The 16,587-nt window shown below is 45.8% G+C and overlaps 2 protein-coding genes across 2 annotated transcripts; both read left to right on the plus strand.

Moving 5' to 3' along the window:
• Positions 1-5,419: 5,419 nt before the first annotated feature.
• On the plus strand, positions 5,420-6,610 carry LOC109747896 (putative F-box protein At3g23960). Its single transcript, XM_020306942.1, has one exon. It carries the CDS (start codon positions 5,420-5,422, stop codon positions 6,608-6,610), a length of 1,191 nt encoding a protein of 396 aa, XP_020162531.1.
• A 7,048-nt stretch (positions 6,611-13,658) lies between these two features.
• LOC109747903 (protein DETOXIFICATION 16) lies at positions 13,659-16,347 on the plus strand. The gene is made up of 8 exons (XM_020306950.3): positions 13,659-13,941; positions 14,047-14,591; positions 14,707-14,793; positions 14,910-14,966; positions 15,123-15,361; positions 15,464-15,582; positions 15,663-15,749; positions 15,851-16,347. The coding sequence occupies exons 1-8, from the start codon at positions 13,843-13,845 to the stop codon at positions 15,905-15,907; spliced, it is 1,290 nt and encodes a 429-aa protein (XP_020162539.2). The 5' UTR covers positions 13,659-13,842; the 3' UTR covers positions 15,908-16,347.
• Positions 16,348-16,587: the final 240 nt, after the last annotated feature.

Consider the following 16,587-nt stretch of genomic DNA (forward strand, 5'->3'; position numbering starts at 1 on the left):
AAAAGGAGCAAATATTAGAGACCTATTCTGCATAGCTCCAAAAGTCCTGAAACTTCACGGAAGTTATTTTTGGAATTAATAAAAAATACTGGCGGAAGAATCCACCAGAGGGGGCCCACACCCTGGCCACGAGGGTGGGGGGCGCGCCCCACTGCCTCATGGACCCCCTGGCAGGCCTCCGGTGCCCATCCTCTACTATACGAAGTCTTTTACCCTGGAAAAAATCATAAGCAAGCTTTCGGGAAGAAACTCCGCCGCCACGAGGCGGAACCAATCTAGGGCTTCGGCAGAGCTGTTCTGCCGGGGAAACTTCCCTCCGGGAGGGGGAAATCATCGCCATCGTCATCACCAATGATCCTCTCATCGGGAGGGGGTCAATCTCCACCAACATCTTCACCAGCACCATCTCCTCTCAAACCCTAGTTCATCTCTATCCAATCTTTGTCCCAAAGCCTCAGATTGGTACCTGTGGGTTGCTAGTAGTGTTGATTACTCCTTGTAGTTGATGCTAGTTGGTTGATTTGGTGGAAGATCATATGTTTAGATCCTTTATGCATATTAATACCCCTCTGATTATGAACATGAATATGATTTTTGAGTAGTTACGTTTGTTCCTGAGGACATGGGAGAAGTCTTGCTATAAGTAGTCATGTGAATTTGGTATTCGTTCGATATTTTGATGAGATGTATGTTGTCTCTCCTCTAGTGGTGTTATGTGAAGTCAACTATATGACACTTCACCATTGTTTGGGCCTAGAGGAAGGCATTGGGAAGTAATAAGTAGATGATGGGTTGCTAGAGTGACAGAAGCTTAAACCCTAGTTTATGAGTTGCTTCGTAAGGGGCTGATTTGGATCCATATGTTTCATGCTATGGTTAGCTTTACCTTAATACTTCTTTTGTAGTTGCGGATGCTTGCAATAGGGGTTAATCATAAGTGGGATGCTTGTCCAAGAAAGGGCAGCACCTAAGCACCGGTCCACCCACATACCAAATTATCAAAGTAACGAACGCGAATCATATGAGCGTGATGAAAACTAGCTTGACGATAATTCCCATGTGTCCTTGGGAGCGCTTTTCTCTATATAAGAGTTTGTCCAAGCTTGTCCTTTGCTACAAAAAGGATTGGGCCATCTTGCTGCACCTTGTTTACTTTCATTACTTGCTACCCGTTACAAATTACCTTATCACAAAACTATCTGTTACCGATAATTTCAGTGCTTGCAAAGAATACCTTGCTGAAAACCGCTTATCATTTCCTTCTGCTCCTCGTTGGGTTCGACACTCTTACTTATCGAAAGGACTACGATAGATCCCCTATACTTGTGGGTCATCAATCCCAGATTCCGCAAAATGGCTTGAGGCCATGAAATCTGAGATAGGATCCATGTATAAGAACAAAGTATGGACTTTGATTGACTTGCCCGATGATCGGCGAGCCATTGAGAATAAATGGATCTTTAAGAGGTAGACGGACGCTAATAGTAGTGTTACTATCTACAAAGCTCGAATTGTGGCAAAAGGTTTTCGACAAGTTCAAGGTGTTGACTACGATGAGAATTTCTCACCCGTATCGATGCTTAAAGTCTGTCTGAATCATGTTAGCGATTGCCGCATTTTATGATTATGAAATTTGGCAAATGGATGTCAAAACTGCATTCCTTAATGGATATCTTAAAGAAGAGTTGTATATGATGCAACCAAAAGGTTTTGTCGATCCAAAAGGTGCTAACAAAGTGTGCAAGCTCCAGCGATCCATTTATGGACTGGTGCAAGCATCTCGGAGTTGGAATATACACTTTGATAGTGTGATCAAAGCATATGGTTTTTTACAGACTTTTGGAGAAGCCTGTATTTACAAGAAAGTGAGTGGGAGCTTTGTAGGATTTCTGATATTATATGTGGATGACATATTGCTGATCGGAAATGATATTGAATTTCTGGATAGCATAAAAGGATACTTGAATAAGAAGTTTTTAATGAAAGACCTCGGTGAAGCTGCTTACATATTGGGCATCAAGATCTATAGAGATAGATCAAGACGCTTGATAAGATTTTTCAATGAGTACATACCTTGACAATATTTTTAAAGTAGTTTAAAATGGAACGGTCAAAGAAGGAGTTCTTGTCTGTGTTGCAAGGTGTGAAGTTGAGTAAAGACTCAAAACCCGACCAGGACATAAAATAGAAAGAGGATGAAAAGTCATTCCCTATGCCTCAGTCATAGGTTCTATAAAGTATGCTATGTTGTGTACCAGACCTGTTGTATACCTTAGCATGATTTTGGCAAGGGAGTACAATAGTGATCTAGGAGTAGATCACTGGATAGCGGTCAAAATTATCCTTAGAGGACTAAGGAAATATTTCTCGGTCATGGAGGTGATAAAATAGTTCGTCGTAAAGTGTTACGTGGATGCAAGCTTTTGACACCGATCTAGATGACTCTAAGTCTCGAAATAGATACATATTGAAAGTGGGAACAATTAGCTAGAGTAGCTCCGTGCAGAGTATTGTAGACATAGAAATTTGCACAATACATACGGATCTGAATGTTACAGACCCGTAGACTAAAATTTCTCTCACAAGAAAAACATGATCATACCTTATTACTCTTGGGTGTTAATCACATAGCGATGTGAACTAGATTATTGACTCTAGTAAAACTTTTGAGTATTGGTCACATGGCGATGCGAACTATGGGTGTTAATCACATAAAGATGTGAACTATTGGTGTTAAATCACATGGTGATGTGAACTAGATTATTGACTCTAGTGCAAGTGGGAGACTGAAGGAAATATGCCCTAGAGGCAATAATAAAGTTGTTATTTATATTTCCTTATATCATGATAAATGTTTATTATTCATGCTAGAATTGTATTAACCGGAAACTTAGTACATATGTGAATACATAGACAAAACATAGTGTCCCTAGTATGCCTGTACTTGACTAGCTCGTTAATCAAAGATGGTTATGTTTCCTGACCATAGACATGTGTTGTCATTTGAAGAATGGGGTCACATCATTAGAGAATGATGTGATGGACAAGACCCATCCGTTAGCTTAGCATTATGATCATTGAGTTTTATTGCTATTGCTTTCTTCATGACTTATACATGTTCCTCTGACTATGAGATTATGCAACTCCCGCATACCAGAGGAACACCTTGTGTGCTATCAAACGTCAGAACGTAACTGGGTGATTATAAATATGCTCTACAGGCGTCTCCGAATGTGTTTGTTGGGTTGGCATAGATCGAGATTAGGATTTGTCACTCTGTGTATCGGAGAGGTATCTCTGGGCCCTCTCGGTAATGCACATCACTATAAGCCTTGCAAGGAATGTGACTAATGAGTTAGTTGCGGGATGATACATTACGGAACAAGTAAAGAGACTTGCCGGTAACGAGATTGAAATAGGTATGATGATACAGACGATCGAATCTCGGGCAAGTAACATATCGATGACAAAGGGAACAACGTATGTTGTTATGCGGTTTGATCGATAAAGATCTTCGTAGAATATGTAGGAACCAATATGAGCATCCAGGTTCCGCTATTGGTTATTGACCGGAGATGAGTCTCGGTCATGTCTACATAGTTCTCGAACCCGTAGGGTCCGCACGCTTAACGTTCGATGACGATCGGTATTATGAGTTTATGTGTTTTGATGTACCGAAGGTAGTTTGGAGTCCCGGATATGATCACGGACATGGCGAGGAGTCTCGAAATGGTCGAGACATGAAGATTGGTATATTGTAAGGTTATGTTTGGATACCGGAATGGTTTCGGATGAATTCGGGCATTTACCGGAGTACCGGGGGGTTACCGGAACCCCCCGGGGAGTTAATGGGCCTTAATGGGCCATAGTGGAAGAGAGGAGGAGGCGGCCAGGTGTGGCGCCCGCCCCCTAGGCCCAATCCGAATTGGGGTAGGGTTTGGGGGGGCCGCCCCCCCTTTCATTCTCCCCCTCTTCCCCTTCCTTCCCCCTCCTAGTTGGACTAGGAAAGGGGGGAAACCTACTCCTAGTAGGAGTAGGAATTCCCCCTTGGGGCGCGCCCTAGGAGGCCGGCCCTCCCTCTCCTCCACTCCTTTATATACGGGAGAGGGGGGCACCCCATAGACACAGAAATTGATTCTTAGCCATGTGCGGTGCCCCCTCCACATATTTCCACCTCGGTCATATTGTCGCAGTGCTTAGGCGAAGCCCTGGGTTGGTAACTTCATCATCATCGTCAACACGCTATCTTGCTGACGAAACTCTCCCTTGACCTCAGCTGGATCTAGAAGTTCGAGGGACGTCACTGAGCTGAACGTGTGCAGATCGCGGAGGTGCCGTGCGTTCGGTACTTGATCGGTTGGATCGCGAAGACATTCGACTACATCAACCACGCTACTTAACGATTCCGCTTTCGGTCTACAAGGGTACGTGGACACACTCTCCCCGCTTGTTGCTATGCTTCTCCTAGATAGATCTTGCGTGATCGTAGGAATTTTTTTGAAATACTACATTCCCCAACACATGCTCCTCCTCATGCTCCGCGTCTTCAAGGACCGCCTGCATCATCACCGTCTCATCGGAGTACTCCTCCTCGTCCGACGAGTCGTTGACTCGTCGGACGACTAAATACACTGCTCATATATGTACTCCAAATCGAAATCCATTGCTAGAAAGAAGAAGGGACAACTGTTTCTAGCTTGGGTAATTCATAGAACACTTGTCGGGCATGGTGAGGATAGCAGTAGCGGATGGTACCTAGCGGCCGGTCGGAGGACAGAGGTTTAACGGAGACGGGTGAGAAGCAGGGTGGAGCCCTGCTCGAGCGCTGGAGGTGACAGAGACGTAGAGTTTCGGCAGGGGTGTGTCGTGGTGGCCGGGGTGGTGGAGTGACGACGAAGGTGAGAGAAAAAGAAGGAAGAAGAGAAAATGGGAAGGATGGAGTCGTAGGGTCCGCGAAGGGTTTTGGGTGGGCCGGGGCGTCGGATTTGTACATTTCGCGTGTCTGGACTCCCGCAAACCCCCCGCACTTCCGTCTCTGGTTTGCGAGAGAAATCGCGTCCGGACCGCCCCGCAAACCGATAAAGGCCCGCATTAGATGACTTCCGCGGTCCGGACAGATGCAGGCGGTTTGCGGGTCCGCTTTGGAGATGCTTTTAACAGGGTTAATCAATTCATAATCAAACTTTCAATTCCAAGTAGTATATTAATCCATTCTCTTTAAAAAAGTAGTATATTAATCCTACAAATGGAGTGCGATAAGCACGAATGGTTGTTGACCCAAGCCTTGCATGTATTGTTACGGTTCTACCCGTGCGAGCCGAGCATACGTGTGCCCGGTGGCCCGTGCCCACACGAGGAATGACAAACAAAAGCGTGTACATATATAGATCGATCTGTTCCCTAGGTTGTGCGTGCTCCAATGTCCAAGCGAAAAGCCGGCGGCGGCCGCCTCCCCAACGTAGTGCCGGACGCCATGGAGGATCCATTGCCACACATCCCCGACGATATCATCGAGGATATCTTCGCGCGGTTGCCGTCCAGGTCCGTGCACAGGTGCCGCTGCCTCTCTCGCGTCTGGGCCGTGGCGCTGGCCACCGACGACTTCGCCGAGCTCCACTACCGCCTCGCCAACCGCCACGGAGGCCCGAGGATCCTGTTCGTCCAGAACTCGCGCTCACCGGCCGGACATCCCAAGGTTCAGGCGTGGTCGCCCGCCAACCCCGGCGGCACGACGCTCACGGAGATCCCCCTCAACCCCGCCCCGTGTGTTGTCACGCACAAGTGCCGCGGCCTCGTCATCCTCCAAGCCGCAGGGGCACACCACGTGCTCAACCCATCCACCGGCCGAGTGGCGGCGCTCCCGGACAGTAGGGTGGTCGGCTGCCGCGTAGGGCTCGGCTACGACGTGCGGACGAGGAAGCACAAAGCTGTGCGCATCGGCTACCTCCGGGAATATTTAGGATACGAGGTCTATGAAATCAACTCCGGGCCGACGGTCTGGAGACCGGCGAAGGGTTGTGCTGGGGAGAAACCTGATATTTGGATGATCGAGATCGACATCAGCGTCTTTGCGCAGGGCCGCGTGCATTGGCTGGCCATGCGATCCAATGAGACGTTCATCTTCTCCTTCTCCCTCGACGACGAGACGGTTGGGATCGTGCCATCCCCACCACTGGACATGTATAGAAACTTCAATTATCAAAATAAATACAGTTTGACGGAGCACGGCGGACGCCTTTGCCTCTTCCACACTGAAATTACCGACAACATAATGGTTCATACCGCATGGCCGCGTCGACACGATGTCTGGCTGCTCCGCGACCATGATACGGGCGTGTGGGACCTGCGCTGTCGAATAGATCTGCACATGGTGCCAGGTAATGTTGTTGCATCCATGCATTATGCAGACTGGGTCCTCCCGTTCGCCATTGCCGACGGTGGTTGTCGCATCATCTTCATACAACCACGCTTCATGTCGTTTGGAGGACCAAGCTTCCAGTTGCGTGTATACAACCCTGTGACCGGTGACAGCCTTCTCTCAAATAGTAGCAAGGTGTTAAAACATGCCGGACTCTACGAGGAAAGCCTTGTATCCCCCGGTAACTGTTGACAGTGATTTTCAATTATATTCTTGATTTTTCTGTTGTATTCCTCATGTACGCTCCTACTTAGTAGTGATATAAGACATTTTCTGTTTTTGGAATCAAGGACTGGAAGAGAGCAAATCCTACTGCAATATATGTTACTAAGAAAGATGTAAAGACTAGACTCAATGCAAATTAAAACTTCTAGATAAAAATTTTCCAGTTCAATTGTTTGATTGAGGCAACAAGGAGGATAAGATTTAGTTGTTTTGAAGGATAAGCCTATGTTAAAGGAAATTGCATCACACAACTCTTCTGGGAGGCGCCATTGGAGAGGGGAAATGAGGAGAAGATAGAGCAGAAAAACATCACGGAGACGCCATGAGAAAGGGGGAGAGAGAAGAAGAAAGAACAAAAACAAGTCAGAGAGGCAAGTACCTGGAGAGAAGAAAGGGGGAAGAACAGATCCGAATACTTGGTGGAGGATGGAGGAAGATCATCCAAGAGTCCGTCCATATTGAATTCACGCAGGCTTATTTAGTCCTTAGATGTGGGATTTATTTGGGCCGCAAAATAATTTTTTTAATACTGCGATTGCAGGGTCTTGAACACAAGACCTTCTGTCTCGGATACCATATTGAATTCATGCTTCAGCCAACTCATCCAAAAGTCCGAACTAATGAAGAGAGCCGGGCAATATATTTCAACAGTTGACGGCTCTGGAAATGTCCTACTCCTCTTGATCAAACTTCGGTTAAACTCTTCCATGTTTTTCCTCACCCTGCTGCTCTACATACGCCTACTACATGAACTAGCCTGCAGAAAAAACATCATACAATGAGGTGAAAATTTTGTAATCAGCAGGGGAAAAAAATTCTAACTGTCTGAAGGTATGAACTGTTAATATTTCACTGTCAAAACACTACACCAACACGAATTCCAGTGTAAGGTACACATGAAAAAAATCTTTGCTGCAGTACACATGAAAAATCTTTGCTGCAGTGCTGGCAATGTAGGTAACATGAACTGTGAGGAAATTGCATCAAAACATAAGGAAATTCCAGTTTGTGTTCCTTAAGTATGTCAATTGAAAATTTGTCCTGAAGCTGACAGGTGTGGCCTGTGTGTCGGACTGACCTTGCTGGTAATTTTTTTTGGAAATGGAGACGTACCCCCGGCCTCTGCATCATAACCTTTCTGGTAATTAGGTGCTACAATAGGGTGGGGCAATTTTGTATGTCATTCGGACTGGTTCATCTAAAACATATGCGACTGAGCCGCTCCTGACTTCAGTTTGCATGGGCCTAGCTAAGATTTTGACATAGCAATGTGGGTGCAGCAATCTACCAGCGGTGAATGCTGCAACCAGTAAGCAGCGATGGAGGCTTCAACACAGCAGAGGGCAACCAAGTGGCGATCCCGGGGCCAAGCTATCACTTCCATCAGGGGATCTGTTGAATCACAGGAATGTTGCCTATTCGAGTAAGTGCACAAATTTTAAGGCGCGAAAGATTCATAGTGCCACCACCGGCTTTTAGAGTGCACCATGGGGTGATGCGTATGAACGCTCGCAGATGATGAAAGAACGAAAGTGCTATCAATACAAGTCGACCCATGTGCTAGATCAAGATGGTTGTTCAATTTTTTCGAAAAGGAGATGGTTGTTCAATGTCATTAAAAAAGTTCACCGTGCTCAACTCACTAAGATTGTGGTAAGTATATGGGAGATTTGGAGCGCTAGAATGAAAACGATCAACAGACAAACAGATTTTTCATAGTCTGGTGCCTACCTATAATACTCCCTCCGTTCTAAAATAGATGACCCAACTTTGTACTAACTTTAGTACAAAGTTAGTACAAAGTTGAGTCATCTATTTTGGAACGGAAGGAGCACATTCATGTGTTAGCCAGACATTGACTGTGAAGAAAGACGTGCCTACCAGCTGTGTTTAAAGGCCGCGTTGGATCCGCCATTGGTGAGAAGTGCTAAATTCATGTGTTAGCCAGACATGCCCTCTGCTAGACCTCTCAGCCCAATAACCATTCCCTTGTCAACCGCGAAAAAAAAAACCATTCCCTTGTAAAAGAAAAACCGTACTTTTCGCCATGATGTAGGTATAGAAAGCACACAAAACCATTATATGTAGTAAATACTCCCTCCGTCCCGTAATATAAGAGCGTTTTTGACACTACAGTAGTGTCAAAAAGTTCTTATATTATGGAACAGAGGGAGTAATTGCCAAACCATTTGTAAAAAACACATGATGAAAATTAGCATGGCAAAATTTACAAGAGAAAACGTGTTCACTAAAAAATCATGGTAGGACTTTGGTCACGTGGCAAATTGAGGGGAAACTGCTTCTCAAAGAGCCTGGCAAAATTGAAAAATGTTTGTTGTCATCACATAGCCATATTTACCAACAAACCCGTTCATGTTAAAAAAAAAGGTTAATGGACAATTGAGAAAATATTCGCATAATAAATGGCAATAAATGGTGCTAAACCGGAATGCATGGTCGAGCATGTTGCAGCCAGGTAGAAAGGATGGTTGGATCTTAGTATGAAAGAAAGGTTGAGTATCTAGGAGACAGCCAACAAAACAGTTGTTGGATTGCCCAGGCCCACCAAAGAAGGACATGGAAAACGATCATCGTTACGTGTCGTTGGTTAATATACAATAAGTGAGAAAAAAAATCATTAAAACAGGTTGCTTAACTTTCGGTATGCAGTTGGTCTCTGCACCAATTAACGCAAATCAGCAAACAAGCCCAAGTATTATACATGACAGACATAACAATAGTCTTGGACACAACTGAAATACGTAGCCCTCCTTTTTGTTGTGAAAATTATCAGATTTATTACAAAGATTCATCGGAAGTACAAAACACATCAAACATAATAAAAATTATATCGAGGTCCATGGACCATCAAACGACCATTGCCGCCGCCAGAACGAGCCGCCGACACGCCGTTGTCGCCGCTCCCATACCGGAGCCGGTTTGACCTTGTCGATGACAGCCAGGAAGTCTTCGTACACATGCCCCTAAGAACCAGCACCATGGAGCCATAGCCGTCGCCATTGAATCCTTGAATCGATCTGAAGAAACTGACACCAAATATCGCCGCCTCGAGGAGCTGCAGGAAGCTTCGCCGGGCTCCGTCTAATCCATCCCAACGGACGAAATTGAGGAGGATCGAAGCCCGAAAGGCTGACTTGAAGAAGAAGCGCCGCCATCCATCCAAACGCTGCCCATGCACGAACTAAAACCCTACCAATCTACTAGCCGGATCTGAGACGCCGTAAATCCCCTCCCCGCCGCCGGCCGCTGGAGCGGCAGGCGGAGGGGAGGCGAATCCACTCCTCCTGTGAAGATCGAGGGGAGGAAGACTTTTCGTAGTCGCCTTACGAGAGGGGAAAGAAAATATAATTTAGCAACCCTTTGCACGCAGACCTCCTATCTCTACTTGGCTAAGGCTTGGGATTGAAGCTATCCGGATGGCAGAACTGGAGAATGTATCCTGTGCACCGATCCAATCTATGCACCCAAAGCACCGGTAGGTTCAGGACCATTAGATGAAAAAGTAATGGACCAGATTTTGGTCAAAAGTAGTACTATACCTTTTTTGCAGAGACAACCTTGCAGTGTGTACAAATTAGTTCGCACTCCACAGCACACACTCCAACCAAAAATAAATCTGTATGTTTACCTTTTTGCTTCAAACAAAAAGGGGTCATATATTTTGAACTAAATGTCTGATTTTGGAACGATTTTGACTACCTTCTTTACTTGATGAGATCTTTGAATCAAGTATATTTTTCGAAATCAACATTTTTTGCTTTGAAATTTAGCTCGAAACATGGCTGGAACATTTACACGTTTCGTAATTTCTGCGAGAAATATCTGCATCGGTCTCACACATGTGTCCTACGTGCACATTCTTCTAGTACATCGAATTCCGAGTCAAGCTTGAAAGAAGCAAAAAATAATAAATTTTGAAACATATTCAACATTGATCTTATTTCAAAGATCTCGTCGAGACAAAAACGAAATCGAACATCTGGTTCAAAATATATGAACCATTTTCTGTATGGGCATAAGAATATACGTACATATTTTTTATGGGAATGTGTGCTGTGGAGTGCGGATTAGTTTGTACAAACTATGAGGTTGTCTCTGCAAAAAGGTATAGTCCAACTTTTGACCCAGATCTGATCCATTACTTTTTCATCTAAGGGTCCTGAATCTACTGGTGCACTGGGTGCACAGATTGAATCGGTGCACAGGATACATTCTCGGCAGAACTGAGACAGTTGAGAAAAAAATCGTTCGAATAGTTCACTTAATGTCTGGTCAAAAAATTCATTATGAACAGATTCTTATCTCATCAAAAACAAATCGTCAAAAAATTAAGGGCAATGATCATTGTCAAGGCAAATAGAAACACAATATGAACATAATTATTTGCAGATAGTTGAGAAAAAAATCTTTCAAATAATTCACTTAACTTTTGGGTTGCAGTTGGTCAGTACGCCAATTGACGCAACAAGTCATCTAATATGTATTTAAAGCAATCCAAAGGGGAAAGAAAAACAGCGGATACATCGCACAAGAAGAACCCAGAAGAATCGATGCAACCAGATTCCACCTAGAAACTGATACGTGGCGATCAAAGAACAGACATTCAAAGCGGCAGAGAGAATACGTCGCCCATGATTTAACCCAATCTCCCAGATGCAGAGGCCGGGGTCATCCTCCTTTTCCAAAAAAATGATTTAACCCAATCAAAGCGGTGGAAGACTCAACAATTCCAACGTGCAAAACACTTAAACAGTAAAAAAACTATGCACCGGAATAACAGCATGACACTGGTCGCGCTAAGAAGGGCCATAATTTTGTAAAGAAGAAAACCAGAAAAATCGATTCCTTAGAGGCCTAGTTTCTTAGTCATGGGCATGGTTGGGAATGGAATGGAACAAGATAGGATATGCTCGGCTAGCCTCATTGTTCTCCAATCCATGTAATTCGAGTACAGCATTGGAAGTTCATGCATATCACATCACTCGTATGCAGTTTTCGGAAAGAAATTGTTTCAGGACAGCAATTTTACACCCTACTCTCAGAAAGAAATTGTCGATCTTCTTATAGATACTTAAATTATTCGAAAGGATTTTTGCAGCAGCCTACATTTCGGCGGCGCCTTTTGTTTTTAAAAACAGTCATTCTTTTGCTCAATGGTGTTTCGCTCATTTTAGTCGAGTGCTCCTTGCCCATTTTGAACCTGCCTTTAACAAGAGTTTATGTCTTGCTCAGTCGATATGAATTCTGCCAAAGTGGTCACACTATAGAAAGTTTCCTTTTGTTCTTTTGGCATGCACAGTCGTCCCTTTTGTGCCTGCCAAATTTTTTGTCGGATCCACAATTTGTGTTTGGTATTCCCTTTTGTGTCTACCCAATTCTGTCGGGTCCATATTGTGAGTTTGGTACTGGGAGTCAATCAGCAGCAGTGCAGCACTCCTATGCCATTTAAGATCCGGACAGCAAGTCGTCTGCATGTTTTAAGTGTTCCTCGTCCGTTCTATTTCTACCGATTCATTCGAAAACACGCTGTTCTTTCTTACTTATTCATTTGGGAAGGACCTTCATATAAGTTCTGTAGCGTTTTATATTGGAATGGATTATTGAGGACCAAACAGTAATTTTTGTTACCCCAGTTATCATCCTGTCTACAACGCCTCGTTTTCCTCATCTAACCATAGACGGCAAACTTCATCAGGGTCCCGTGTATTCACCTCCCCTCTGCCTGCCGCTCCGGCGGCCGGTGGCGGGGAGGGAAAACCCGGTGCCTTCGCTCCAGTTAGTAGTTTAGGTTAGGTTTTTTTAGTCCTCGCAGGTGCAATGCTTGGGCAGATGGCGGCACTTCTTCTACGAGTTTGTTTTCCAGGCTCCAATCCTCCTCGAGTCCGTCCGTCTGGACTAGTCGACGTAGATTCCTGCCGTCTTCTTGGGCCTGTGATGTTAGAGTTTCTTGTCAAGTAACGAGAGTTGGTGTCAGGTACGGTGTTTCAGATATATGCAAGGGTTCAACAGTGATGAATGCGGGGGTCACGGCACTGGTCCTTAAGGCCACATGCACGAAAACTTCCCGGCCATCATCGACAAGGTCATGCCGGCTCCGGTAGAAGAGGCGATAGCGGCACGTCGGCGGCTCGTTCTGATGGCAGTAGTGATTGTTCGGTGGTCTATGAATCTCGATGTATTTTTTTATATTTTTGAGATGCTTTGTATTTCCGATGAACTTTTATAAAAGATTTGATTGATCCTTTTCGCAAAAAAGTAATTATTTTTGCCAGAAAATAATTTGTATTACTCGAATATCACAGTTAAAATCGTCGAGGCATTGTTTGACGACCTCAGCAGGTCTAGACCCTAACCAAACAACGGTGTGTTTTTTCCCTTTAGGGAAACGATAACGACAGCGCGTTTTTAACAACCATCAAAGTTTGCCAAAAGCTAGAAAAGCCGCAACGCAACCGAAACAAGAAAATCCAGCTATGGATCCAATTGCCACGGCGTCACACGGTCACATCACATCAAACCTTCCCATAAAAGGGCTTTCCACCTTTAACAACAAGTTTCGCACGGGAGATACTTTTGGATTTTACATGGCGGTCAGGTGCGTGCATGGCTGCGTTTCAGACGCCCACAAACCTTTCCCAATTTGTGTCCGGTTTACGAAAACACAGATACAGGAGGAAAAATAAGGAATCGTGTTGGATAATAAACCTTAACACACCTTGACCCGGAGTTTTACAGACGTTTTGGGGACGATGCCCTAACCTTTGCACATCTCATCACACCTTCCCATAAAAGGGGATTCGTTCCCTCAAAAAAGAAAGAAAAGAAGAGGAGGTTCGTGACGCGGTGGCAGAAGCCGCAACGCAACAAAACACAAAGAAAATCCAGCGGTGGATCCAATTGACCCAGCGTCACACGGTCACACCGCATCAAACCTCCCCATAAAAAGGCCGTCCGCCCTCCCTCCCGTCGCCCCCCACCCAATTTCCTAATCCATGGACGCCAAGCCCGGCGCGCCCGTCCACGAGCCGCTGCTCGCGGCGGCGCGGCCCGGCAAGGACGCGGCCGCGGCGGCGGACGACGATGGGGCGCGTCAGGGCCTCGCCGCGGCGGAGGTGAAGCGGCTGGTGCGGCTCGGCGGGCCGATCATCGCCAGCTGCATCCTCCAGAACGTCGTCAACATGGTGTCCGTCATGGTCGTCGGCCACCTCGGCGAGCTGCCCCTCGCCGGCGCCTCCCTCGCCACCTCCCTCGCCAACGTCACCGGCTACAGCCTCCTGGTACGTGCCATTACGTCCTTCTACTCCCCATCTATTTTTTAAAGAATTCCGTGCCCTCGTCTTGGAGACAGCCGATTGCTGATTGATTAATCCCGTGGGCTGCAGACCGGCATGGCGACGGCGATGGATACGCTCTGCGGCCAGGCCTACGGCGCGCGGCTGTACCACCGGCTCGGCGTCTACAAGCAGCGCGCCATGGTGGTGCTCTCGCTCGCCTGCGTCCCCATCGTCCTCATCTGGGCCAACACCGCCAGGATCCTCGTCTTCCTCGGCCAGGACCCGGCCATATCGGCCGTGGCCGGCGAGTACGCGCGGTGGATGATCCCGTCGCTCGTCGTCTACGTGCCTCTGCAGTGCCACATACGGTTCCTGCAGTCGCAGAGCATCGTCCTGCCCGTGACGGCCAGCTCCGGCACCACGGCGCTCTGCCACCCGCTCGTCTGCTGGCTGCTGGTGTACAAGGCCGGCCTGGGGAGCAAGGGCGCCGCGCTCAGCAACGCCGTCTCCTACGGCATCAATCTGGTCATACTGGCTCTGTACGTCAGGCTGTCCAGCACCTGCAAGAACACCTGGAGCGGCTTCTCCCGGGAGGCGTTCAGGGAGCTGCGCCAGTTCACCGCGCTCGCCATGCCGTCCGCCATGATGATCTGGTTGGTACATACTCCAAAACAAAAGAGAAATTTTAGTATTTTCTTTTCTTCTCTGGTATAAATTACTGTATTTTTGACTTGCAAGTTGGAATAATTACTGCCTGTGCATGTGCAGCTTGGAGTGGTGGTCATTTGAAATCCTTGTGCTTCTCTCTGGGCTTCTGCCCAATCCTCAGCTTGAGACATCAGTGCTGTCAATATGGTAAGCACAATGTTCTCATCATGTTCATATCATTGTGTGATTTAAGCTTCAGAAACTAAATACACCTATATATATGGCTCCATCTCTGTACTGTACTTAGTTGCTCCCGTTTGCAGCCTTAACACAGGGGCACTGCTGTACATGGTACCACTTGGCCTTTCCTCTTCTATCAGGTCAGTTGTAATTCCTCAACACAAAAGACCAATTCTGAATCCAATGAGTAACATTATGATGTCCCATCATATATGTGGTACAGTTTGAATTTTGATAAGTCCAGTATAATCTTGTTCATCTACTCAGCTGATTCTTGCTCTTTTTCTCGTCGGTAGCACGCGCGTCTCAAACGAACTTGGCGCCGGCCACCCAGAAGCAGCAAAGCTAGCGACGCGAGTGGTCATGTACATGGCCTTATCTGTAGGATTGGTGTTAGCCCTGACCATGGTCTTGCTACGGAATGTTTGGGGGTACCTGTACAGCAATGAGCAGGAAATCGTCACATACATTTCAAGGATGCTGCCCATTCTCGGAATATCTTACTTGATAGATGGACTCCACAGTTCTCTTTCAGGTACATAGTCTTCATTGTTCTACACAGCTACTTCTGAATATATATAATCAGCAATCCATAAGAGCAAGAGCTAATTTACACCAAATTTTCTCAACTGTAAAGGAGTGCTTACGGGCAGTGGCAAGCAGAACATCGGAGCAGCCGTGAATCTCGGTGCGTTCTACCTGCTAGGCATTCCCTTGGCTGCGATGCTTGCATTTGTCTTCCACCTAAACGGAATGGTAAGAACTTCTCCTACTCAATTATTTTACCTGCCATTGAATGGATGTCCTGAAATCTGAAACTTGTATGCTTCGACTAGGGTCTCTGGCTTGGCATCGTTTCCGGCAGCTTCACCAAACTGGTGCTGCTAACATTTATCGCGTGGTGCATAGATTGGGAAAAGGAGGTAAATATAGCAGACCTACCAATCACTAGGAGCAGTTTCATTGTTACAGTTTAGTCTGAAGACAGGACAATGTAATGTGTTTTCTTGTTCATCCGATTCAGGCACTAAAGGCACAGGACAGGGTCTTGGGTTCAGCTCGCCTACTTCCAGTATCGTAGCAACGTGAAGCATCGCGTGGATACACCATAGCACTCGCGCGTTGATGAGGCATTCAGCAAGGACGACATATGGTCCTCGGATGTAAAACAGAGCAGCCTCAAACATGAGATCAGCAGGCAGAGGCATGATCCAGACATTTTGGCAGTTGTATGTTTGGTCGGATTCATTCTTGCGGTAAGTGTGTAACTGAGCTCTTGCTATAGGAGACAGTGTGTGGGTAAGCAATGCGTAGCGAAACCATTGTAATCTCCACCCAATGCTATACAATGATGTTTGTTGTGTGGCATGTTGAGATGCATATATCCAGTAAGCAGCTTGGGGGGCGTCTGGAACACATAGCAACTGAAACTGTATATGATTAATTTGAAGCACTTGATCAGTTGCAAGCTACTCCCTCTGTTTCTTGTTAGTCTGCATATGAAATTTGTCCGAAATCAAACTTCGTAAAGTTCGACCAAATTCATAGCAAAAAATATCAACATTCACAATACGATATCAATGTCATTACATGAACCACCGATTAATTTTCATACTATATGACTTTAGTATTGTAGATGTTGATATTTGTTAATATAAATTTGATCAAACTTTGTGTACAACTCAATTATTTTGACACATATATTGAATGTATTACATCACTGTATGAGACAAACAGTAACATGGAAACATAACTACTGTT

Source organism: Aegilops tauschii, chromosome 7 (assembly GCF_002575655.3).
Source record: "Aegilops tauschii subsp. strangulata cultivar AL8/78 chromosome 7, Aet v6.0, whole genome shotgun sequence".
Taxonomy (NCBI): domain Eukaryota; kingdom Viridiplantae; phylum Streptophyta; class Magnoliopsida; order Poales; family Poaceae; genus Aegilops; species Aegilops tauschii.

What these genes read in the sequence shown, in the direction of transcription:
- LOC109747896 (XM_020306942.1), top strand. Translation starts at nt 5,420, where the DNA reads ATGTCCAAGCGAAAAGCCGGCGGCGGCCGCCTCCCCAACGTAGTGCCG.
- LOC109747903 (XM_020306950.3), top strand. Translation starts at nt 13,843, where the DNA reads ATGGTGTCCGTCATGGTCGTCGGCCACCTCGGCGAGCTGCCCCTCGCC. An exon ending in ACATCAGTGCTGTCAATATG is followed by an intron (nt 14,794 to 14,909) that starts GTAAGCACAATG and finishes TCCCGTTTGCAG; the next exon opens with CCTTAACACAGGGGCACTGC. An exon ending in GGCCTTTCCTCTTCTATCAG is followed by an intron (nt 14,967 to 15,122) that starts GTCAGTTGTAAT and finishes TCTCGTCGGTAG; the next exon opens with CACGCGCGTCTCAAACGAAC.